The 24,211-nt window shown below is 40.4% G+C and overlaps 5 protein-coding genes, 1 long non-coding RNA gene and 1 other non-coding gene across 13 annotated transcripts; 1 reads left to right on the plus strand and 6 right to left on the minus strand.

Annotated features, from left to right (window-relative positions):
- Positions 1 to 678: 678 nt before the first annotated feature.
- On the minus strand, positions 679 to 6,815 carry LOC111468142 (BTB/POZ domain-containing protein At5g48130-like). Of its 2 annotated transcripts, XM_023113254.1 has the most exons (6): positions 3,750 to 4,283; positions 3,431 to 3,654; positions 3,061 to 3,179; positions 2,905 to 2,974; positions 1,604 to 2,755; positions 679 to 1,510 (listed from the first exon to the last, which is right to left on the minus strand). In XM_023113254.1, the coding sequence occupies exons 3-6, from the start codon at positions 3,153 to 3,155 to the stop codon at positions 797 to 799; spliced, it is 2,031 nt and encodes a 676-aa protein (XP_022969022.1). In that variant the 5' UTR covers positions 3,156 to 3,179; positions 3,431 to 3,654; positions 3,750 to 4,283; the 3' UTR covers positions 679 to 796. The 2 variants fall into 2 exon arrangements, 1 of the variants encoding a protein (XP_022969022.1); XR_002714717.1 differs by lacking the exons at positions 679 to 1,510; positions 1,604 to 2,755; positions 2,905 to 2,974; positions 3,061 to 3,179 and adding an exon at positions 6,453 to 6,815 and having other exon boundaries at positions 3,615 to 3,654; positions 3,750 to 6,345.
- A 157-nt stretch (positions 6,816 to 6,972) lies between these two features.
- LOC111468162 (OBERON-like protein) lies at positions 6,973 to 10,703 on the minus strand. 2 transcript variants are annotated; one of them, XM_023113281.1, is made up of 3 exons: positions 10,471 to 10,703; positions 7,921 to 9,060; positions 6,973 to 7,687 (listed from the first exon to the last, which is right to left on the minus strand). In XM_023113281.1, the coding sequence occupies exons 2-3, from the start codon at positions 9,050 to 9,052 to the stop codon at positions 7,119 to 7,121; spliced, it is 1,701 nt and encodes a 566-aa protein (XP_022969049.1). In that variant the 5' UTR covers positions 9,053 to 9,060; positions 10,471 to 10,703; the 3' UTR covers positions 6,973 to 7,118. The 2 variants fall into 2 exon arrangements, with proteins under 2 accessions (XP_022969049.1, XP_022969048.1); XM_023113280.1 differs by having other exon boundaries at positions 10,467 to 10,703.
- A 755-nt stretch (positions 10,704 to 11,458) lies between these two features.
- Positions 11,459 to 15,067, minus strand: LOC111468369. Of its 4 annotated transcripts, none has more exons than XR_002714742.1 (3): positions 13,603 to 15,067; positions 12,750 to 13,296; positions 11,459 to 12,190 (listed from the first exon to the last, which is right to left on the minus strand). It is a non-coding gene; the product is annotated as an uncharacterized LOC111468369 (long non-coding RNA). The 4 variants fall into 4 exon arrangements; XR_002714743.1 differs by having other exon boundaries at positions 11,459 to 12,881; positions 13,213 to 13,296; positions 13,603 to 15,064; XR_002714741.1 differs by having other exon boundaries at positions 11,459 to 12,892; positions 13,213 to 13,296; positions 13,603 to 15,064.
- On the minus strand, positions 14,565 to 14,651 carry LOC111468507. Its single transcript, XR_002714762.1, has one exon. It is a non-coding gene; the product is annotated as a small nucleolar RNA SNORD25 (small nucleolar RNA).
- A 333-nt stretch (positions 15,068 to 15,400) lies between the features above and the next one.
- Positions 15,401 to 18,462, plus strand: LOC111468139 (pentatricopeptide repeat-containing protein At2g29760, chloroplastic-like). The gene is made up of 2 exons (XM_023113247.1): positions 15,401 to 17,989; positions 18,132 to 18,462. The coding sequence occupies exon 1, from the start codon at positions 15,464 to 15,466 to the stop codon at positions 17,510 to 17,512; it is 2,049 nt and encodes a 682-aa protein (XP_022969015.1). The 5' UTR covers positions 15,401 to 15,463; the 3' UTR covers positions 17,513 to 17,989; positions 18,132 to 18,462.
- Positions 18,168 to 19,782, minus strand: LOC111468280 (chlorophyll a-b binding protein 151, chloroplastic). The gene is made up of 2 exons (XM_023113446.1): positions 19,565 to 19,782; positions 18,168 to 18,997 (listed from the first exon to the last, which is right to left on the minus strand). The coding sequence occupies exons 1-2, from the start codon at positions 19,708 to 19,710 to the stop codon at positions 18,346 to 18,348; spliced, it is 798 nt and encodes a 265-aa protein (XP_022969214.1). The 5' UTR covers positions 19,711 to 19,782; the 3' UTR covers positions 18,168 to 18,345.
- A 631-nt stretch (positions 19,783 to 20,413) lies between these two features.
- On the minus strand, positions 20,414 to 23,757 carry LOC111468109 (putative calcium-transporting ATPase 13, plasma membrane-type). Of its 2 annotated transcripts, XM_023113184.1 has the most exons (3): positions 23,319 to 23,757; positions 20,644 to 23,231; positions 20,414 to 20,610 (listed from the first exon to the last, which is right to left on the minus strand). In XM_023113184.1, the coding sequence occupies exons 1-2, from the start codon at positions 23,637 to 23,639 to the stop codon at positions 20,649 to 20,651; spliced, it is 2,904 nt and encodes a 967-aa protein (XP_022968952.1). In that variant the 5' UTR covers positions 23,640 to 23,757; the 3' UTR covers positions 20,414 to 20,610; positions 20,644 to 20,648. The 2 variants fall into 2 exon arrangements, with proteins under 2 accessions (XP_022968952.1, XP_022968951.1); XM_023113183.1 differs by having other exon boundaries at positions 20,414 to 23,231.
- Positions 23,758 to 24,211: the final 454 nt, after the last annotated feature.

Consider the following 24,211-nt stretch of genomic DNA (forward strand, 5'->3'; position numbering starts at 1 on the left):
AGAGTAAAGTTGTTGTTGTTACTCTCTCTGTACAGAGATATGACTGCCTCGGATTAGTTGTCAACTTCTCCCTACCAAGCAGAGCTGTTGTTGTTACTCTCTCTCTTGCTTACATATATAACTTCTCTTTCAAAATTTCTCTCTGCCCTCGTTTTCTAAAACTTTTTTCTTAAACCGGCAGTTATTGTTACTCTCTTGCTGCATATATAACGTCTCTTTCAAAATCTCTCTCTACCCTCGTTTTCTAAAACTTTTTTTTTCTCTCTTTCAAAATCTCTCTCTACCCAACTTTTTTCTCTCTTTCACTCTCTCTACCCTCGTTTTCTTTTTTCTTAAACCCGCCGTTATTGTTACTCTCTTACTTGCATATATAACGTCTCTTTCAAAATCTCTCTGCGTTCGTTTTCTAAAACCTTTTTCTTAAACCGGTCGTAACCTTTTTCTTAAACCGGTCATTATTGTTACTCTCTTGCTACATATATAACGTTTCTTTCAAAATCTCTCTATCCTTGTTTTCTAAAACCTTTTTCTTAAACTAAGGCCAGAGGCTCGAGCATACGTCACTTGTCCATAGGCGACGTAAGAATGAATTAGCTTCGCTCACTTATCGTTAGAAAATGAGTACCGCGCAATCGCAAGTCCGCTCAAAAGCTAAACAAGCAAGCATGTAGGCAAAGGTTCTAGTAAATGGCTACTTCTTTTACTTCTTACCATACTTTAGTTTCCAGGAGATTCTTTTATATTCTCCATAACTGGTTTCTAAAGACCTGTTATGAGTTCTCATTTACAAATCCAGTCAATGGTTAATCTGATACATCGATCGACGCCAAAGGGCGGGAAATCCTGGCTTTCTTTTCTGTTTCCTACCTCCAAATACGCGTATTCCTCTGAAGATCTTAAACAGACGACTTGCATAGTTTCGTTCAGTCGAAAAGTTAACCGAGCCGATGCACCCCGTCACTTGTTCATGTGAGTTTCGTTTCTTGCTCGAGTATCTACTACTTCCCACATCAGGCAGTTTTGTTCTTCCTTCTGCTTTGCTGGTCGATATTGTCTCTGATAATGTCTGCCTCTGAATACTCTTCTTCAAGGAAATCAGCTCTTGTTCCAGATTCATGATTCGGAAACTTGTCGACTCGTACTCCTTTCTCGAGGATTCATGTGGCGCCTGCATCATATGGTCCTTGTGTAGCAAGAAACTTAAGGTTCGGCTTGGATCAGCTCCATCTGTATAAGGACTGTCTCGTAGATTCTGGCTGTTTGAGTTCGGAAATCTAGAGCTTGAAAGGCTCCCGGAGAACTCTCCATAATGTGCAAACCTAAATGAACTCGAACACTCTTTGAACACCTGTTGAGTATTCAATTGCTGAACGAAAAGCGCCTGGACTATCAGACGAAGAGGCATCAACTCATTTTGCACAGCCTCAATGCATACCTCTTGTGATAGCTTCTGGCAGTTGAGGTACTTGCAGACTGCCCATTTTTCCTCTTGGGAAAGTTGTGACTGTGCCTGCAAAACAAATAAACACCAAGTTTTATGAAAAGGTAAACAGATTGTTAAGCAGTAATGTCATGAAGAATGTTGAGTTTAATCAAGATTTACCTGCAGGAATGTATTCACTGCCCTATAAAGGTGATTATGACTCTCTCGCCATGACGCAGGCACTTCATCGATTAGTTCAACAAATCGTTTTTGTCCAAGTTTCGGATCAGGAGCTATGTAGGTCAGATATTCATCCCACAACTCTGCCACAATTAAGTTGCTTCCTGAAGGGTTGTGATTCATTTTCATGTTCGAAGATACAAACGACTCTAATATCTTCTCCATCGTAGCTAACTCGATGCTCGAAGATATCGAGTCTGTCCCGGCTTTTGGTAGGAGAAAGTCTTCCACTTGTGCAAAATGTAATACTGATGCTATGTGGTCTAGCAGTTTTTGCAGGCTGTTGCTTTTGAGGCCAATTTCAAGTGATTTGGAAAGCAAGGCAAAGTAAAAGCCGACTGGAACCACTCTACTGGTCCTCTGTCCCCTAGGCAGAAGAAGATCAAGAAGACCTTGTAAAATAAATGAAACCTTTTCATTTGCTTCATCATCGATCTTCTCGTCAGTACCATCCCAGTACTGGCGTGTTTTTCCGGAAAGAATCCATTTGTTCGTATAGAAAACGATGATCGGGCTCACATATTTTTCTTTCATACCTTGTCTTCTCAGGGATCCCACTACTCTTTTGAAGAATTCAAATGGTAGCCCTATAAGGTCCTTGATCCAAAGATCATGGCACAAGATTTCTTTTACCATTTCACAGCTCCAAACCTGACTTGCCAATGCATCTATAGTTACGACTGGTTGGTCTCGTCTTCTCTCGGGGTCAAGGATCTCCATACAAGCCATGAAGGCAAGCGATTCAATGCAACGGCTTACAATTAACAGATCCTCAGACCAGGGAAGCAATTGTTGGCACTTTTGGAGTACGATTAGTGTATCGTCCCAGCTTTGGAAGACCACTTGATTCAAATAGATATCGAACCGCTCACATAGATTACTGGAACAATAATTACCTGTCATTTCAAGAAACTCTGCAGCGCAACGGAGGGCTGCTACGTTAAAAGGATCTACAAGAGTAGACGAGCCATAGACAAACAGTGCTAGTAACTCAAAGGTTTCGGGTCCTCCGGGAAAGTCCGATGGGAGCTCATACTCGGTCGATTCATTCAACCTTTTCTGGAAGTATCCACTCTTTGACAGGAGAGGATGCTGCAGAGTAACATGCTTAAAGTTTAATATTCTCATTTCTTTCTTCTGGGTGGAGGCAGGGAGATGAAATTTAGAAAGAAAAGAAAAAGGAAAGAAAGAAATAAAGAAGAGAACAAACTCCACTGATATATTTCCCAAATTATCTTTACCTTGTGTAGGTTGAAAATCCTATCACCAACTCGAATCCGAACAGAAACAGGCAAACCAGTTTCTTGGCTCCTGAGACATAATCAATCCACTTATTCAGAAAACAAGGCAAAATCAAAGATGAAACAATATAATCTCAAAAACAGTGAGAATCCAACCATGAAATGATCTTGATCTTGAGCAAAACCCCGATATTCGGTGAAGTGAACGGACTCGAGGCCACTGATCTGACTTTGGGGCTGATCACTTCCATCAACAGAGCTCGCTCCTAAAGGACCTTCAAACCAGAATTTATGAAAGTTTCAGAGAGCTAAATGAGTTGGGAATTCTCTGAACTGAAGCAATTTCCGAAAGTGAACAATGTCACGCCTTCTTATGGCCATAAATGGCAGACACCCATCTCAGGAATCGAAGAAATAAGAACAGCCAAAGATTTTAGGAAAATGTCCAAGTTGGTCCACATATATTCGTGCAGTTTTTATTCATTCCAAGTCAAAAGTCAAATGCACACGAGTGCAATCTCCATACCCATATTATATGGCTTCAAAAACGTTCTCGGTTGCTGAAAACTTGAATTCTTGAACTTCTAAAACGCCTTGGCCATTAGAATAAGGTTAGCCTTCTCCCTCTTTTCCTTGTCATGTGAACCATATTTTGGGTTCTTTTCGTCGCTATCCTCTTGTATTCCTTCGTATATTATATTGTTTTTTTGCATTTGAGTAGGTGAATCAGATCTGACGGGGAACCACAACCTGGAAAAAAGAACCATAAAATGAGCATAGAAATTAAACAAGAATTAGAAAAGAGTTGAATTATGGAAGAAGTTTCATGGCAAACGGCAACATACCCAAGACGGCACGGCTTGGGAAAATGCTTTGGAAAGAGGGCGGCGCTTGCTTCCCCGCAGCATGTTTCTCAATCCCAAGGCTTGCTTTTGTTAAGTTCACTGCAGAGTGAGATACCTGTACAACTTCATTTTACGCTACTAATTATTACTTCGGAGGCAAGATTCCTTCTGTCATCCATTAAACATTGAATACAAATCCACAGAAATGTATAATACAATTTGAGAGTTCAACCAAAAAACTACACATTTCTTGAACGATGAAACTGTCATTCCATGATTCCAGTACTTGAGATCCCCGTTCTTTGTAATTGAAAGCTGGAAATTTATCAAATCAACGCTTACAGAAATTAAGTGCAGAAGTGATAGCCACGGCATCATAGGAGCCATATTTTAAGACTCCATGATTATCAAATGGGCGGTTCATCAGCTTTGAAATATCCAAAAATGTTAGGAACCTCTTAACAATGACATTGAACAGAAGGGATTTTCAAGACAGAATAGTTAGAATTCATGAAGCAGTTCTATTGATTGGAAAAAATTAAATCACCAAGCAGGATTAGAATCTTCTTTAACAGAAGGTGACCTTGAGCCAAAGCTCCCATCTCTAGCAAACCTAGACAAACTCCTCCCACTTTTAGGCGTTGCAGAACTCGGGCTTCCACCTCGGTAACTGGCACGGAGAGTTTCATCAAATGAAGATGACGACTTGGCTATTGCATTCCTTACAAATTTCTGGGCGGCTGGAGAGAGCGTCCTTCGAACACTTGGGCTAGCACTTCCTCCTCTAACAGGTGATGGCAATGGTGGCTTCTGAAACATCTTTGATTTCTCCCTTAGCTTTCGTGCGGCCTCCCTTGAGAGTGAGTGAGCCTTCTGATCTCGAGCAGGTGGACATGGAATATTAAATCGTGGCCCATCAACAGTACCACCGATGTCGATAGGCGTCTCCTCAGGATCTAGTCTTAAGGGTGTACCTTCAATTTCACCCCATGTAATAAATGGAGATTCATCAACACCAGGGGCAGGGGACGGTGTACGGACAAAACTGTAGCCATTCTCAGCCTTCTTCCCCGATTCTATATAAAATGGATTTGGGGTCTTCCTCATATCCCCCAAATCGTACTTCTTCAATCGATCCCCATTTCGATCCATCACAGGATGTGGGGTAGTTCCAGCCACAGGGGTATAGAGCACTTCAACTGTACCATCGTCTTTTGGTCTCGCATCGATCAATTTACCGTGGAACCGAGTGCTTGCTCGGCTAATTTCTTTGGTTAAGCCCTTCAATCTAACAGCCCTTTCTTCATCTGTCAGTGGAGCCTCACCTCTATCGGAAGGATGATACATTAATAAATTTTTTGCAGTGTAGTTCCATCCTTCCAAGGTACTCGGCGGCTGATCGGAGGTCCCATAACCATCAGTTATTCTATCTCTCTTCACATCCTCAATTGATTTCACATCCTCCTTCTCACCCTCCGTCAAATACGCGTATCTCTCCTTTCTCTTCCTATTATCTTTGTCCAGAATTTTTGAAAAACTTAAATTATCCTCGCTCGTATATTGCCTAAAAAACTCATCAAGCGACAGCGATTCATCCATCACCTTGCCGTTACAATCACCCTCCTCCGTTTCACCGGAAATTCCACTTCCACCAACGCCGGGGGTTTTCGGTGTTTTGCCCTCAAATTCATCAAACGGGGTAAAATTTCTCATAAAAGTGGAACCAGGCGTTCGGGACTTACCATCAGGATTCAAACGTTTAACCTTCTGGCCACGACGCTCCATGATCTTCAACTGCGCATCTCGAATTAGAATCGGATCTCCACTTTTAATCGCTTCAAGCCAATCCATACGATCTCTGAGTTTTGAAATGTCGGGAAAGTAATCACGCTCAATAATCTTCTCAATCGCTTCCACATAAGTATCCTCATCAAGAACCTCGGGATGTTTCCTAGAGCTCTGAGGCGTAATCGAAGACGAACTCCGCGGATTCTGGATCGAATTCTCGGAAACCGTCGACGGCGAAGGGGCTGAGATATGCCGGGGAGAACGACCCGGAGAAAGAAGCATGATCGAAAAGCTAGATTAACGAATTCCAATCGAAAATTCAAGGACCTGAATCCGAAGAAGATTGGGAAAAATTATGCCTTCCTCTAGGGCTTGGAATATCATGAATTTTGTTAAACGAAGCATAATCCAAAGCTGTCAGCAACCCATCGGCCAATGGTTTACAACACGTGTGAATTCCACATTAGCACGTGACTTAATTTTTTTTTTTTTTTTAATTGCTGAAAGGCCCTCAAGCTTTGAGAATTTGCAGTAATTTTCAATAAAATTTTGATTATTTAAAAATTATAATGCTTTCGAAGATATTAAGGTTTGAGGCATGAACTGCCTCTCTCAACTAACTGTCACTGTTCATATTGAACGCTGAAGAACACAAGCCAGGCTCCTCTGCTATAAATTCACCAAAAATCTCGTGAATTCAAACACAGTTTTCAAGCTTCAGATCTAACCCCATATGGCTGCTCCCTGGTTTTTTGTTCTTCTCTTCTTCGTCGGAAAAGCTCAGGCTACCCCGATCGACCAACCCGACCTGCAAGTAGCCATGGATGACATGATATCGAAATCTTACCACGGGTTTGTCATACTACTCAAGATCCTAAACAGCTCCCATAAAGACTGGCAAAATTCAGAGCTAACCTTCTTCATGCCCTCTGATCAGGAACTTTCTCAACTGCTGTCTCCCCCGAACGAATACACGATTTCGTTCTAAGCCATTCTATCCCCACTGCATTACTGCTCAACAATCTTCTACACTTCCCGAACGGCAGCCTGGTCCCATCAAGCATCCCAAATCGAATGATCAGGATAACCAACTGCAGAAAGATGAGTGTGTGCGTGAACGATGCACGAATCGTCACCCCAAACGTGTGCTTAAACTCGTCCATAAGATGTCATGGTATAAGCACGACTATGACATACGACCAAACTTCCTTTTCAGACACTTCACCTGTGAAGCAGAGTTCGGCCGAAACTATAGCTCAGCGAAACAAAAAGAAAGCGGAAAAATACTTACAGTCTGCAGCAAAGAAGATGAACCGTCCCCTGCACTGAATCCATCCGCCTGGCCATCACCACAAACCTTTCTAATAAGGCATAGTAGTTTGCTGTAATGTTGTCGATTTCATTATTGTTATAAACAATCTACTTAAGTTCGAGATAATAGAAGCAATGAATGACTTGATTATGTTAGCGATACGAGTATCGAACGATCTAGAAACAACAGCTTCATAAATTATCAGACAACAAACGAACATCACAGAAACGTTTTGATTTACACGACGTTGAGCTCCTAAGAATTCTCATTCATTTAGCTGAATCGGGCTTAGAGGAACTGTAGAGAAGATCTTGAATTTTAGAATACAAAAGCATCTGGGATGGATCAGCTCCACCACTACTACTTTCTTGTAGCTTAATCTTTTCGAGCAAGTACTGTTTTTCGGCCTCAGCTTCGTTCAGACGTTGTTTCAGGTAATTGCTAGCATATTCTTCCTCGGACTTGTCGGTTTTTGCAAGAGCAATCCTCTGAAGTCTCTCCGCCTCTCGTTTCGCCTCGTTCGCCTTAAGTTGAAACATATCAGCTTCTGCACATTTAAGCCTAACGATTTTCTCCAGTTCTTCGATTTGTAGCTTCTTTCTCTGTCGGTCGAGCTTTATTTCAGCTGCTTCCTTTGCCTTATCTTCAACCTCGCGATTAAAGGCCTCGACGTCCATACGAGCCTTTTTCCAGCTCCTCATCTTCTCATTAGCAACAATTTCCATCTTTTTTATAACCTCCTGCACCACTTCTGCAATTCGGTTGCACGCTTCCTGCGGAGCGGCTAACCTTCCCTCTTCCCTGTTTTCAAGACTACTTATAGCGTCCGTCTCGTTCTCTTCATTAAGACCAATGACATTAGATTTCTATTACTATTACTAGTAAAAGTGCATAGCCACCAAGTAGATATGACTAGAAAATGGCACAAATACCCCGATAAAAGAAACACGAAACACGAAATACCAAAAAAAGCTACTTTCAAATAATCTCAGCTCATTCAAAGCATACCAAAGACGGGTTATATCTACTATCATCAAGCAAAACCAAAAATATAAAGACCTCGATACATACCTCGAAAAAAAGTCAATATTGCTCGGCACGCTGCTGTCGACTCCAAAACTCCACTCTTCATTTTCTCTTTGAGTTCTTCACATTTTGAAAAAAGTTTCCTCCCTCCATAGTCCTCGCTTCCACGAAAAATTCTACCGACAAAATCAAGCTCCTTAACGAGAGACTCCTGATCCCACGAAGGTGCACAATGTTGAAAAACGTCTCTAACCCAACCAAGTAGCTCAGACGTCCGATGGCAAGCTGGGCATTTGAAATGCATTTCGGTTCGCGCTGTCCCGATTCTTACAGAAGAGCCCATGCAGATCTTTCCATCATGAATTGCACAATCCGTGTGAGACCAATGAGAACACAAGTCACAACCGATCCAACGACATGTGTTAACTTCAAAATCGAACTTGTTGCATATTACACACATACAGAGATTGCAGAAACCGTTTCGGCCGGTACATATCTCACACGTGCAGTCATCAGCTGGAAGCTGGTTTTGGCAAGCAATATTTCGACACCTCTTATACAGAAAAACCTCGATGAGCGTAGTCTGAGAGAGGCTAATATTTGGATGCAAGAACGCCTGAATTCCAGTATTGATGGCAACTAGAATTTCAAGCTGCACCCTATGAGCCATAACCAATGTCTTTGCAGTTAAATCGGTTCTACGTTGAACGAGCTTCTGCAAAATAAAAATCTCGTCTATCTGTTGCGCACCACCATTTCCATCGAGAATAATTCGAAGTCCACTCTTCAAATTGTCTAGAAAATCCTCTGGTAAGCGATGCATCTTTTCTGCGATTAGCTCGATTCTGTCTCGTGCTATGTCACGAAGGGAGACTTTATCAGAACTAGAAAGACGATGAATGACCGACTGCTCCACAAAGTCGTTATCTGCCTTTCCATTTTCCATCTTCTTTCCCATTACTCCACCAATAGGCCAAGTTTCCTGAGAACTGGCACTCTCAGCAGGAGACTCATGAACTTGTTCGGAATTAGTTCTCGGTACCTCAGGTGATAGTCGAGTATCTGAGGAAACTAACGCAAGAGATGTCTGCAGTCCCTCTGGCCGTGACGGTTGACGTGTGGGAATCATCTTGGATGCAGGTTGGTGATGAATGTTGGAACCAGATGAGGCACCCATTAATCTTACTGTAAAAAGGAAAAAAAAGCTTGTTAGTGTTTATCAATAACCAAACGTGAAGAGCAGAGGAGCATAACTTCGAGGAATAAAATCATTTATCTCATATGCATTATAAGAAGAGAGCCCTCAGATTTCAGTTTCAGGCAGAGAAAAAACCTGATGAAGTTAACCATGGCAGAGACAGTGCCATAATTATAGTTACAGGATAGAGTGCACAAAGAAAAGCCCTTCCTGCAATGCACTCAGGGAGGGAGAAGAAAGAGTTTGGAATTCCAAAAAGATTATAGGTGAGATTCGACATGGGTAGGAGAACGAAACACCATTTATAAGGTTGTGGAAACCTCTCCCTAACATACGCGTTTTAAATACCTTGAAGGGAATCTTGAAAGGAAACGTTCACAGAGAACAATATCAGTTAGTAGTGGTAGGCTTTGACCATTACAAATGGCATTAGAGCTAGAGCCAGACACTGGGTGATGTGCCAACAAGAAGGCTGAGCCCTGAAGGGGGTAGATATGAGGCGGTGTGCCAGCAAGGACGCTAGGCCCTGATGGGTATAGATTGAGGGGTCGCACATCAATTGGAGGAAAAAGTGCCAACAAGGACGCTAGCCCCGAATGGGAGCAGATTGTGAGATTCCACATTGGTTGGGGGAGAACGAAACACCCTTTATAAGGTTATGGAAACCACTCCCTAGCATTCACGTTTTAAAAACCTTGAGAAGAAGCCTGAAAGAAAAAGCCCAAAGAGGACAATATCAACTCGCGGTGGGCTTAGACTGTTATAAATGGTATCATAGCCCAAGCGATTTGTCAGCGAGGAGGCTAAGCTCCAAAGGAGGGTTGACACGAGGCAGTGTGCCAACGTTGGCCCCGAAGGGAATGGATTGGGGAGTCCCACATCGTTTGGAGGAACGAGTGCAAGTGAGGACGCTAGCCCCAAAAGGGGTGGATTGTGAGATTCCACATCAGTTGGGGAGGAGAACAAAACACTCTTGATAAGGCGGTGGAAACCTCTCCCTAGCATACGCATTTTAAAAACGTTGAAGGGAAGTTCGAAAGTAAAAGCACACGGAGGACCATATCAGCTAGCTGTGGTTGCATTAAAAATGATATCCACGACCAGGCTCCGAAAGAAATAGAACCACAAGCAACAAACCCAGTTCAAAACTAGACCAACAACAACGTAATTACAACTGAACACAGAACCCAGATCTCCTAGCATCGCCGGAACAAAAGCTCAAGAAACGTTTTAAGATAAGACAAACATGCCAATCTCCCACAACACCCAAATCCTCACTATAAGTTCATATCTCAGTAAGAAACAGAATCAAATGAAAATTCAAAGATCAAGCAGGAACTTCCCAACTCAAATACAGAACCAGAAAGCTAAGACAAGAAGAAAGAGTTCTCACCCACCAAAAGAATTCAATAGTTTTAGCCGATAAAAGCCGCGATAAAGGTCAGATATCAGAAAGGGTCGAATTAGGGTTCATAATGAAGTAGCGTAGCTTGCAATTTCAGAGCCTTGAAGATGAAAGACAACCGAGGGGCGGTAGAGGTTCGAGTAGCGAACCCTTACAGAGAAGAAACAACAAAGGCGGGGTCTTGGCGAGTAGAAATGGACCAAGTAGGGTCAGCACAGGGTTCAACGAAACGCCTAAATTGTGTTTTTTTTTTTCCCATAAAAATAAATAATTAAATAAGGATGTCGTTCGACTAATTTAATATTTTCCTTCGGAGAATACGACAATTAAATATTTCTAATAATTAATTTCATATAAATTTGAATTTGGTTTTTTCTTTTTTTTTTCCCTCTAAATTCGTTAATTATTACTCCTATAATTTTAAATTTAATTTTCATTTACAAAGGACGGACATGGCGCTCAGTTTTGTTGATATCTTAACGCTTCATTTTTTTTTTCTTTCCAAAATACTTAATGTCTAATTTGGTAGTAATTTAAATCTTAACCATACAGGTCTTCTTTCATATCGTAGTCTTAGTGGTTTAGATGTTGACAGAACCTTTTCGCCTTATCAACTTTAAAAAAATTCTGAGTCTTAGTCTTAGCTTATCAACATGTCCTCTATGGTCAATCCACAACCCCTAGATATCAAAGGCATTCATGGGGCGATCTCGTTGTTTTCTTGTTGGAAAAGTCAACCACTCTAATATGAGATTTATCTTGGAAAACCAAAAGTTAAAAAGAAAATTAAAAATTAAGAAGGAGCACTAAGTATATCCGATATGAACCGAGTAGAAACTGGATTGTCATTTTCATATTCATCAGAAACTGTATAAATAGTTTCAGTTCATCAATAGAATACAACATATATATATTGATGACAATAGATATCAGTTCATCACACACTATTCATTCTCCACATATATATTGATCACAATAGATATCAGTTCATACACACTATTCATTCTCAAGTAGGGAGAAAAGCAAGCAAATAAACTATAGATGAAGGGTGGTATCAACATCAACATCTGGAGTATCAAAACTTCTGAACGTAATGGGTATCAACTGGGTGTCACCAGGCATCAACCTGCCTTCATGGCTATCAACTTGCTTACCCGCATTAGCCAAATTCAGGCCAAGTGAGAGGGAATTGAAGGCCAAGTCTCTTGAGGTTGACAAGATATTTGAACCGGATAACAGCTTAACAACCTCCTTCTCCCTCCTTACCTTCTCTTTCTGCAACTGCCTGAACCTTTCTTGTAACAAAGCTATGGAGGTACCAACCATGGTGGGTTCACCACTATGCCTACCCATCTGCATAACGCTCAAAAGGGTTGATGAAGACGGTCGAGTTTAAGCTGCTGCAACTGCTGGAGAATGTGTACTTATAATAGGATTAGAATGTTTTGGTCTTATCATACAGAGGAGAATCAGCTGCCTTGAAAGCAAATCCAAACGGCAAAAGTCTAAGGCTGCTCTAATGAGAGTTGGGTTGGTGAATATTTTAGGGAAAAGGAGTTTTGATTGAAAGAAAATGTATGTAACAAGTCCAAACCAAAAATGGATGGTAGCGTTTGGAAGGAAGCTTGAGGAATAATAGGTTAGGTAATGGTTTGTGTCATTTAGAACAGTCATGGCCGAAAAGAAGATGGAGCATTTGTGACAAGGAATTGCTACAAAAGAAATAAAATTTAAATTATCTCGTTGATCAAATATCTCATGACAAGAACAATAGATTGAGCTTTGAGTCATTCCACAAGCAAGATCGATTATGTCTAGATTAAATGATTCTAAGCATCCATTCTAAACTATATATAGCGGTAAAAAAACTTGGTTCTTGACAAAAAGAAAAGCAAAAAATAACATACTAGGGGAATCCTAAGTTTATTTTCTTCCACTTATTGATACATTAAACTTATTCTTCCCTCACTCACTCACAAAGAGAAGGCACTAAATAAACCTTCAAATATATCACATAGACACCGTAACTCTAAATTACCCTCCAACATTTTAAATTCCTTCCCCAAAGATATATTTTTTTCATGGCTTTTGAATGGGGTTGTGTAGAGAGGGACAGGGGAAGCGAGAATCAAGGGAAAAGACAAGGTTCAGGAGGAATATTTTGCATTAAAGATGACTTTAATCAGGGCCCCTCAATATAATACATGAAAGAGAAAGAGGACTATAATACAGTTAACAATGATACAATTATTGAGGAAGGAGGAAGATTACCCATCAGCTAAACATGTCCTTACTGTCCCAAATCAACATCTGCTGGAAAGCATAGGCCAAGGGAATGATGACTTCATCCCAGAAGCTTCAAATTGCCACATGAGTCCACTGAATGATGGGTATCAACATATTCTGCAAAAAAGCTTCAAAATATATATGGTTATCGACAGTGTGCACATCTGAGAACATTGCAGAGTATGATCATATGAACATATACATTTGAGAGCATTTCAGGATGGGATATGGCATCAGGTAAATTGATTGACATATTGGATCCCATAAAACCAAGGTCCATTATTATATTGGAAGCTTGAGAACACTGGTTGTTCAAATAAGTAAGTGAACCACTGTCCAGACAACCTCGTCATTATTCCAATGCTTTTCCAGCATTGTTTTAAACAGACATTGAGCTTGCTGTCTGAGTTTTGCTTTGCAAAGTGCACATATGAGAGGGAGATTATACATTGTTTACGTGGTGCTCTCTATGCAATTGCCTTTCCTTTTGCAATCCCTTCACTTCAGCAATACGCCAACGTCAATCATACACCTGCAAAGAAGGAATGCATGATCAACTCTGCAAGTACAACAAAACCATCAATGAGAGAAGTAGAAGTTATCTCATCAGGGGTTAATCTTTTTGTGTCCATTTCATCAATAAATTGTAAGTTTGACTTCTCAGAAGCTCTAATGCCTCAATAGAACAACCAGCATCACATAATGAAACTGTTAAGCATCTCAATATACATCTCGTACTAAACCGACTATAAAACTTGCCCAAATGAATCAAAGGAGTACTAAATCTATACAAAGTGAATTAACTGCGTCTACATGTTTTGATCATTAGAATTCTTACATGGTCTGCACATATCATGTTTGACAAAATGCCTCTGAGAAATCCAGAAGAAGAAGCTCAAGACGAATCCTTGTCGTGCTTTTCGAGGATCTTCACTACACGATGGGAAGGGAGATTAAAGCTCAGAACTACATCCCCATTTCGAACTGGAAAGAACGATAGAGATTTCAGTGACCAATTCGAAATTGAAGAGGCAGACGAAGGGTACATCACCGATGAGAAATTGGGGGCTTGGCGAGAACCCAGAAGAGCAAACAGGCTATATAGGCTATGGCATATGTGAGGTTATGGCATGAGAGATCATCGGGCTGGCCAACCTGGTCATTGGGAACCAAAGCCCCATCCTCCAATTAGGCAATTGAAGAGTAGAAGATGACCAAAGATGTCACTCAAAGTTTGAGCCGCAGCGTTCAATCTACTGTAAAGTTTCGCAGTTCTTCTTCGTTATAAATTTGTTCTATTTGTTTCAATCTTGTTCCAAATTAAAATTTGAAAATCTTAAATCTTTTAAGAATAGGAGATTATAAAATGTTCCCATGTCAAATTAAGGAGAGATTTAATCATCTTAGCTCTAATACGACTTAAATCGTTCTATACACCATGATCATTCCCCTTATCAAGCCTTTTCAATCAAATCTGATTAATATAAATGCAAAATGATATAGTTTACCTTTGATAAAGGCGCAAAAAATGTGTTTTTTTCAATTTATTTAAGTATATTTTGGCGTTAAATTAGAAGCCCCGAAAAGTTCGGGTTTTCCACTAATATTGCTCTCCGCCTCCGTTTTGATAATCGCAACCAAATAGGAATACATCTTGAAAATGTAATCAATCGGTAACTAACCGTTCTCGAGTGTTCAGCGCTCATTACGCTTTTCCATTAGGGTTTTTACTCTGATTTAGGAATTAAAGGAATCGAAATCAAAATCAAACCGAGAAATAAAAAAAGTCAAAGAAATCTAAGCAACTCAGTCCCTTAGATGTTCGTATGATATTGCGATCATATTCGCAAATCATTACAGGTCTGCAAAAGGCTCATCACCGTTACGAAGAAAAAAATCGTTTCAATCAGAAATTCCAGAACAAAATGAAGAGAAAGCAGAAAGATATAGAACATGTAGCTACTCCAGTGTTCTCCCAAGCGCTATAAGAGAAAGCAAAGGAAGAGATTGAGAAAAAGTATCACGATCGATATTGCTTCAAGGGAACGAGTCAAATGGGAACAGATCAAATCCGCACTGACCAGATTATGAAGCCTCAAATACATCCATTTCAAAATAAATTCACAAAACAAGGAGAAAAAAACAGGAAAGGATCTGCAAAAGAGATTAGTCTGTGATAAATCCGTGAAAAAAGAAGAACAGCGATGAAGATGAGAGTTCAGATCTGAAAAGGATAAACCCCGAAGAAGGGAGCTCGGTAAAGCCGTAAAGACGAAGTGAATGAAACGAGCGGCTAGTGGAGAGTATGATTTAAATAGAAATGGGGATTGGGCAGCGTGAATGGAAGGATCTAGAATTTATTTTTCGCTTAAATTAAAAATATATATCTCTGTTTATAAAATATTTTTTTAACTTAAAATTATGTATATTTATCTTTAAAATTTAAATAATATTGTAAAAAAAATATATTCTTAGATTTTTAAAACTTTTATTAATACTTTTAAAAAAATAAAATGCTCCTACTATTAATATACGAGCGTATTTAAAAAATAAATTATTAGTATTAATGAAATTTAATATATTTTTTTATTTTTTTTAAATCTCTTTAAATTTTCGAAGGGGTTTTCTTAATCATTATCTCATCTGGGTGTTCATAACGGAGCTCCATTCTTTGATTTCTGGTTCGATCCAATAGAATTATGATGCCGTCTCTTACACTTTCACACTCCCTCCTGCCATTTCTTCCTTGCAACCTTCATTTTCCTCTTCAAAACTGCGAAACTGAACGAGAAGCGAAGCAATTCCACGCTCTCTCGGTCAAAACAGGCTCATTGAATGACCCTTCCATATCTCTTCGTCTTTTGGCTCTCTATGCAAATCCCAGAATCAACAATCTTGAATATGCTCAGTCCCTCTTTGACTGGATTCGAAAGCCCACTTTGGTTTCTTGGAATATGCTCATCAAGTGCTACATTGAGAATCAACGTTCAAATGATGCCATTGCGTTGTTCTGCAAATTGCTCTGTGAGTTCATGCCTGATTCTTTTACATTGCCTTGTGTTCTAAAGGGTTGTGCTCGATTGAGTGCACTACAGGAAGGGAAACAGATTCATGGGTTGATATTGAAAATTGGGATTGGTGTGGATAAGTTTGTTTTGAGTAGTTTGGTTAATATGTATTCTAAATGTGGTGAGATTGAGCTGTGTAGGAAAGTGTTCGATCGAATGGAAGATAAGGATGTAGTATCATGGAATTCTTTGATTGATGGGTATGCTAGATGTGGTGAAATTGAACTTGCACTGGAGTTGTTTGATGAAATGCCTGAGAAGGATAATTTCTCATGGACTATTCTGGTTGATGGGCTTTCTAAAAGTGGGAAGCTCAAGGCTGCTAGAGACGTGTTCGATCGAATGCCTACTCGAAATTCTATATCTTGGAATGCTATGATTAATGGCTACATGAAAGCTGGGAAGTTTAACACGGCACGAGAATTATTCGATCGGATGCCAGAGAGAAACCACGTTTCATGGAATTCAATGATCACTGGATATGAGCTGAACAAGCAGTTCACTCAAGCCTTGAAGCTGTTTGAGGTCATGTTGACGGAAGATATATCACCCAATCATGCCACTCTCCTTGGAGCTCTTTCTGCAGCTTCTGGATTGGCTAGTCTTGGGAATGGAAGATGGGTTCATTCCTATATAGTGAAAAATCGATTCAAAACAGACGGTGTGCTTGGCACATCGCTGATAGAAATGTACTCCAAGTGTGGCAGCATTAAGGATGCCCTCAGAGTTTTTCAGTCTATTCCCAAAAGGAAATTGGGGCATTGGACGGCTATAATTGTAGGCTTGGGAATGCATGGTTTGGTGGAGCAAACTCTTGAGCTGTTTGATGAAATGTGCAGAACTGGGTTGAAGCCACATGCTATTACTTTCATTGGAGTGTTGAATGCTTGTAGTCATGCAGGATTTGCCGAAGAGGCACGTCGGTACTTCAAAACAATGACAGATGATTTTGGAATTGAGCCTTCTATTGAACACTACGGTTGCTTGATTGATGCTCTGTGTCGAGCTGGATACCTTGAAGAGGCAAAGGATACCATCGAGAGAATGCCCATCAAAGCAAACTATGTAATTTGGATGAGTCTGCTAAGTGGTTCAAGGAAACATGGTAACACAAGAATGGGGGAATATGCAGCTCATCATCTGATGGATTTAGCACCGGATACTACTGGATGTTATGTTATTCTTTCGAACATGTATGCTGCAACTGGCTTGTGGGAAAATTTTCGTCAAGTTAGAGAAATGATGAAGAAAAAAGGAATCAGAAAGGATCCAGGATGCAGTTCCATTGAGCATCAAGGTTCAATCCATGAATTCATTGTGGGAGATAGGTCACATCCTCAAACCGAAGAGATCTACGTCAAGCTGCATGAGATGAAAGAGAAGTTGAATGTAGCGGGACACGTTCCCGACACGACGCAAGTTCTGTTATGCCTTGAAGAGGATAATGAGAAAGAAGCAGAACTTGAAACTCACAGTGAGAGGTTAGCAATAGCTTTTGGTCTTCTTAATATCAAGCATGGAAGTCCTATCCGCATTATAAAGAATCTTCGTATTTGCAACGATTGCCATGCTGTGACTAAATTTATATCTGATATTTATAACCGTGAGATCATTATCAGAGATGGTAGTCGATTCCATCACTTTAAAAGTGGGTCATGTTCTTGTAAGGATTTTTGGTGACTTCATCTCTTCTTAGTTGGTGGTAAATCTTTCCTTCCTGCTTGAGCAACTAGCATCATGTTTATCCCGCTGGGAGAAGGAAAGTTCAGAGAAGGTCAAACTCTGGGTGGGTTGCCAGATTTCGCCTATGCTATGTTTTCACAAGATTGAACATTTTTTCTACAACCAATGTAAAGGAGTTCCAGAGCACAAGGGAATGGTCTTTCACTCCTGGGACCGCCTCATCTATGTACTCGGGCCCCTCTCTCGAAGATGCGTGCGCGATATGAGAAAAAAAGCAGGTTGGGAGGAAGCAATGAAAAGACAGGGTAGAGCCTCGGAGCCGGCCCAAGCGAAGATCGACACTCAAAGGCTTGAGGAGCAGCACACAAAAGGGAAAGCCGTGGAGACGGCAGACTCACCAGTCAGGCACACCGTGAGGCTGACTACAGCAGACCGGGAGGTTACAATTCCTGTTCCTTGTCCTCATGATGCCAGGTAAATTCGACAGTTGCAAGTTAATATATCTTAAGCAATAAGCATAGTACGTCTTTCTTGGAAAGCTATATGAGGTTTTCAGTTTGAAATTCTTCTTCAACCTCTTATGTTTCCTACGCATCAATCAATCTGTGTTTTTTAGGAAAAAAGAAACTGTGAATAGGACGCAACATTTGCCAAGATGCATGCTGAAATTCTATATGTGAAAAGAAGACATAGCACAGAGAACTTTGAACTTTAATGGATGTTTCTACTAGAGAAATGACATCAGCACTAATGGAGTTCACAGCATAAGATTTTCAGGAAACATGAGAAGAGTGAGCATGGTAAAACAGAGTTTTTTACGACACGTTTCTTCATTTTCCGGGGACGAAGTTGGTGGCGTAAGCCCATGCATTGTTGGCAACAGGATCTGCAACATGGTCAAAGAGATTCTCAACAGGACCCTTTCCGGTGACAATAGCCTGGACGAAAAATCCGAACATGGAGAACATTGCCAGCCTTCCATTCTTTAGTTCCTTCACCTTCAACTCAGCAAATGCATCTGGATCATCTGCCAATCCGAGCGGGTCGAAGGCACCTCCTGGGTAAATTGGGTCTAGTCCTTCACCAAGGGGACCGCCACCAACCCGGTATCCTTCAACAAAGCCCATCAGCACAACCTGGCAAGCCCAGATTGCAAGGATACTCTGAGCATGGATGAGGTTTGGGTTGCCGAGGTAATCTAGACCACCCTCAGAGAAGATCTGAGAACCAGCCTTGAACCAAACTGATTCACCAAACTTGACACCATTCTTTGCAAGGATTTCAGGGAAGACACAACCTAATGCACCAAGCATGGCCCATCGGGAGTGGATCACCTCGAGCTCACGGTTCTTCGCGAATGTTTCGGGATCGGCTGACAGACCGGCTGTGTCCCATCCATAGTCACCAGGGAACTCTCCAGTCAGGTAAGATGGTGTTTGTTCAGAGAATGGTCCCAAGTATTTCGGGCGATCTGCCCCATACCTGTTAGGTAAAGAAATCAGGCGTTTTACAATTCTGTGTTCTTAGATCACCAATGTATGAAAATTTACTCCTCAATTGGGTTAATCCTCCTACTTAACTGTGCTCACAAGTCAATTCAATAAATGTTTAAACATCTTTAAAATAGACTGTGCTGATTTAACTGATCTTTTTTTAACTTCTCATGTTCATTGCAGGAAAACACCCTACATTACTGCACAAGGTAAAAATGGCCAAAGAGACAACCTGGGACATGAAGATGCAGAAAAAGGTACTAATTTTTTCTAAACTGTTATTATGTGAGATCTCACATCGATCAGAGAGAATAACAAGTGTCAGTGAGGATGCGGGTCCCATAGGGATGGATTGTGAGATCTCATATTGGTTGGAGAAGAGAACAAAACATTCTTTATAAGGGTGTGAAAACCTCTCCGTACCAGACGCGTTTTAAAAACCTTGAGAGCAAGCCCAAAAGGGAACACCCAAAGAGGATAATATCTGCTAGCGGTGGAGGAAGCCTATGCAAACAGCTACAACTAACAGCTAAAGCGAGAATGGAAGGGACTTTACCATATGCTCTGTGGAGCACTCTTGACTGTCCGCCGCATGGTGAAGCGGCTGCCACCGAAAGTGCCGACCCTCCGGACAAGCTCATTGGATTGCTTCAAGGCAGTCTGGCCTGCAAAGGCGGATTGTTGGATAGCAGAGGTGGCCATATTTGTGTGTGAAGCTTCTTAAGGGGGGCTGAAGGCTGGCTGGTTTTAGACGAGGATGATGGTAGTGAAGATGGAGGTTATATTGGAGATGGAAAGATATAGTGGATCAGGATTACTACACGTCAGCAGCATCCTATTGGTCCTTCTGCTCAAACCCAGATTCTCATGCAGATAATTTATGGCGTTTCGTGAAGCCAAGTGGCAGCCAAGATATTGGTGGGGCCGTCCCCATAGCCACAAGTTTCTATTGTACTAAATCAGCTACTTGTAATGGGCCGGACAAACTAGTGTGACAACAAAGCCCATGTGGTGTGGAGCATAGTTCAACGGTCAAAATTTTTCAAATTTTTTACTACTTTTCTTTATGTCTATGTTTGAGGCTTTGAGCAAAGATATACTATACGAGAAGATTAAAAAAAAAAAAGTGAAGGAAGAGTTCTCCCAACGGCATTTTGAAGTAAAACCTATCTAAAAATGTGATATCTCACTTGAGTTGGAAAGGAGAACGAAATATTCTTTATAACGTTTTAAAATCGTGAGACTAAAAGCGATACGTAACAAGCCAAAGTAAATAATATACCAGACACCGAGCGATGTGCCAGTATTCTCGTTGGACTCTTAAAGTGGCTTAAAAGGTGGATTGTGAGATCTGGGAAAAAACATTCATTTCTCTCTAACAGACCCATATGTAATAGGTCTTCCAGGAGACATTCAAATAGTTTAAAAAGTCTTTAAACTTAAAATAAATACCTCATAAATCTAGATTTTAATTATCCATTGTAAATGTGTAACCATCTAAGAATAAATGAAGTCGCCTCACTTAAACTGGAAGCTCTGAAAGCCCTTGTTACATAAATGAAACAACCACAACCCGTCACTTCATGTAACTTAACTTTATCACGTGTTAATTTGAACGAAGAATGTCTTCGCTCAAGCCCCTACTGCACTATCAATAGAAGCCATGCAAAAAAGAAACAGCACGACCACTGCACTGCGTTTAGCTTGACACCATTGACAACATCACTAGCAAACTCAATCACCACCATCTGCACAGCCAACACACTCACCAAAAAAACAAGAAACCACGGGCTCTGCAACACAGCCTTAAAAAAAGCTCCCCTATTCGTCACCAGTCCCATAGCAGCAAGCAAATTAGCAATCTGGCAGAGCACAAAGGTATTGAATATCATGGTATGCCTCACATTCTCCTCCATGTGGGGCATAATCTCCTGTCCCAAGTACTCAAATAGCAAGAAAACAAATACTTGACATAGGACATGGATTACAATCTTGTACAGAATGACTTTAGTTATGAGAGATTGATTCCTATCCCTCCCTTGAAGAGGGGCTTGAACTTCCTCATCATTCAGCTTCATTACCATCATCAAGCCTCCAAGAAGGCACATAATCAAAGTCACCCATATAAGCTGTAATGTGGCTATGGGAGACTTCCCGGAGACCATGGTGCAGACCAAGGTTATCACAAGCCCAGACACTGAAGCAATGAGCTGAATTTGATAGAACTTTTGAATGTTGAGATAAATGCACCTGCTAGATTTTAGTGTCTGGTTCAAGGATGTCACATCTTCACACATGATATCACAAACCATTCTAGATTCTTTACTGCTCCTATGTTCTTGGAGAAGCCGAATATCAGCTTCCATCAAAGTCGGAACATCCCTTGATGTCAAATCAGGCAAGAAAGCAACAATGTTACCCTCAGCTTTCAGTTCTTTTATTAACAGATGCTTGTCTTCAGAGGTTGCCTTTCCCATAAAACTGATGTTCTTCATCAGCTCATGTCTCTCAGTTCCATCAGTCATCATTATTTCCTTAAATCTTTCACCTTCAACCACGTTGTTCTTGAGGTCCCACTGAGTTCCAAGACCATTAACCATGTTTATGGCCTCAAAAAGCTCATCTTCTGATATTAGTATGATTCTTGCACCAATGTTTTGGAGATCCCTTAAGGCATTTAGTGTTTTTTCATGTGAGAATTTTAGACCTATAAATCCAAGCAGCTTTGATTCTCCTTCAAACAACTGATGATCATTCCTTCGTTGTTTACAAGCAAATGCAATGGGTCTTAAACCTCTTTGTTTCATCTCTCGAATCACGTTTTCAAATACGTCTTTTTCGTTTTCTATGTCGTGAACTATGCCTCTGATATCATAGTATTGTGAGCACATACTCACAATACTTGATGCATCCCCATAATAATGCACATGAAAAAGGTTCGCTTCTGTATCCATTTCACTACGTTTGCTCACCAAAGCTCCAATGCCCTTTTCTGAGCTCAAGAACTTATGATCAATAATGTCAAACTTCTGATCAGGAGCTCCCAATTTGTTTTTCAAGAAATGGACCAGATCATTCCCTAAATGAACAGAAACCTTGGGATCAGAACATAAAATTTGAGCTGCTAGCTCAAGGCTTTGAGAAATATCAGTATGAAACTCCATATCAGAGTTAATCTTTTGTTCTCCAACAAAGAACTCACAGAGCTCCACCTCGTGAAATGATAACTCAGCAGTGACATCAATACAGATAGCAGAAACAAGGCCCAAAGTTCCACAAGCTGATAGATTCAGACAGTTTCCTTTGAGGGATCTCATCTTTTCTCTCCAGAAAGAGAGGGACACAGTGATTGCAAATGGCATCCCATGCTGTAATCCTATCGCCATGGTTAACAGAACAGTAGCCAAGAAGGAAGCTCTCGACCCAAACTTCAAGAACATCCTTTCAAAGGCTTGAACCACAATGCCTGCCGTTAATTTCCCCTTGGTTTCAGGCCTATCATTGTAGTAATCATCATGGTGTTTACATAGCAAACGGGCTAGAACTACAACAAGAATCGTTAAAGACACTGTAAGACTAAACTTCTCCAAGAATTGATATGGCTTGTTCATCCTAGATTGGAACAGCGTCTCCTGTGAAGGATGAGTAACCAGCTCAAGCAGCACTTCTCCAAAGGCTGTGTCATGGCCAACAGACACCGCAATCATCTCCCCTTCGCCATGTTCAACCACAGAGCCACAAAATAGAAAAGGGTTTCGATTAGGATCGATGTGGGAGTTGATTACTTCATCCAGAATCAGATTTTTGCCTTTTATAAGCAACCCATCTGCAGGAACACGATCGCCCTTATTCAAATGGATTCTATCTCCCTCCCTAACATCAGAAACAGAGACCCTTTGGCATAGTTCATCTCTTTTTACAGTCACTTCCAAGATGTTCTTATTCTTTAAAAGCTCTTTCTCCTCAGCTCTTTTGCGGTAAACGCTTAAGATTGGAGGGAAAAATACAAGTAAGAACACTGCAAGGAGTATACCAAAGCCATCATGCCATCCATGTTTAAGTCCTTGTTGTAATGATTCAATGGCAAAAGACAAACCAGCAGCAATTACTAAGAACAAGATTGTCCAGCTATTTAAGGAGTTCCATAAATAACAGCAAAATTCTTTTACGAACAGGAGAAATGAGCCACAGAATCCATACCCACGAAGTGTTTGTGCATCGATCTATACTCGTAAGGAACAAAAATCAAATGAAAAAGAAGAACAACAATTAGTGAAGTAGCTACAAGAAAAAGGGGAAAAAATGGTTACCTGTACCAGCGATTCCGAACGCAGAAACGAGACAGCCTCCTCTACACCGCCCAAGTCTTTTAGCGCTTTTAAATTCTTCTCTTTCACGATCTTCTTAAGACGCTGCTTCTGGATATCCCTTTCATCTTCAAAATGTACGTCAATAACCGTGTATTGAGACGGCGAAGGCGGCGGTGGCGAACTGGTTCGCTTCAGGCTGAGTACAAAGCGTATGCTTAAAACTAGTTGCCGGAAGCGAACCAGTTTGGATGAATTGCTGACGGGTGTAGCAACCAGCAACGGTTCAGCCCCATCATCGGCGGTTCTTTGAAACATCGCCATGAATCTACCGGAGAAAACTAATGAGCTATGAAACTTCTACGGCCATTTTTAAGGCGAAGCGAACCCGCTTACAGTAGCAATATCCAATCACTTTCTCGGAAGCTTCCCACTGTTCTTTCGCACCATTAACTGCGATTACCAAACTAAATATTAAATAAATATTTTTTTAAAATCGAACTAAGTAATAATAATAATACATTTTTTAATTTTTAAGGTTGGGAGAAAAAAATATGGGAACTTTAAAATTTTAAACTTAAAAAAATGTTCATGAAAAATTACAATAATTTTTACAACAAAAACGTTATAAAACTTTAGAGAAAAAATATTATTTATAAAGAAAAATAACTACCTTCACCGACATCGCCTCCTCTTTTTTATATCTATTTTCTATTTTTTTTAAATTAATAATAATATTTTAGAGGGAAATAAGTCAAAATTTTATAAATTGAGTTAATTCGTGAGTTTTCATAAAAATTAGATTTAGATTTAATAGAATAAATTTAATTTAATTTAATTTTTTTTTTTTTTTTTTTTTTTTTTTTTTTTTTTTTTTTTTTTTTTTTTTTTTTTTT

The sequence above is a fragment of the Cucurbita maxima genome, unplaced genomic scaffold (assembly GCF_002738345.1).
Source record: "Cucurbita maxima cultivar Rimu unplaced genomic scaffold, Cmax_1.0 Cma_Scf00036, whole genome shotgun sequence".
NCBI classification, from domain to species: Eukaryota; Viridiplantae; Streptophyta; class Magnoliopsida; order Cucurbitales; family Cucurbitaceae; genus Cucurbita; species Cucurbita maxima.

Bases quoted from the DNA above. Each gene is read 5' to 3' on its own strand.
- LOC111468142 (XM_023113254.1), bottom strand. From the start codon at position 3,155: ATGGAAGTGATCAGCCCCAAAGTCAGATCAGTGGCCTCGAGTCCGTTC. The intron at 2,756-2,904 runs GTAAAGATAATT...GTTACTCTGCAG, and splicing joins GGATTTTCAACCTACACAAG to CATCCTCTCCTGTCAAAGAG. The intron at 1,511-1,603 runs GTAAATCTTGAT...TTTGTTTTGCAG, and splicing joins CAGTGAATACATTCCTGCAG to GCACAGTCACAACTTTCCCA.
- LOC111468109 (XM_023113184.1), bottom strand. From the start codon at position 23,639: ATGGCGATGTTTCAAAGAACCGCCGATGATGGGGCTGAACCGTTGCTG. The intron at 23,232-23,318 runs GTAACCATTTTT...TTACGAGTATAG, and splicing joins GTTCGGAATCGCTGGTACAG to ATCGATGCACAAACACTTCG.
- LOC111468280 (XM_023113446.1), bottom strand. From the start codon at position 19,710: ATGGCCACCTCTGCTATCCAACAATCCGCCTTTGCAGGCCAGACTGCC. The intron at 18,998-19,564 runs GTAAAGTCCCTT...TTTACCTAACAG, and splicing joins AGTGCTCCACAGAGCATATG to GTATGGGGCAGATCGCCCGA.
- LOC111468139 (XM_023113247.1), top strand. From the start codon at position 15,464: ATGATGCCGTCTCTTACACTTTCACACTCCCTCCTGCCATTTCTTCCT.
- LOC111468162 (XM_023113281.1), bottom strand. From the start codon at position 9,052: ATGGGTGCCTCATCTGGTTCCAACATTCATCACCAACCTGCATCCAAG. The intron at 7,688-7,920 runs GTATGTATCGAG...GTCTTAATGAAG, and splicing joins AATATTGACTTTTTTTCGAG to AGAACGAGACGGACGCTATA.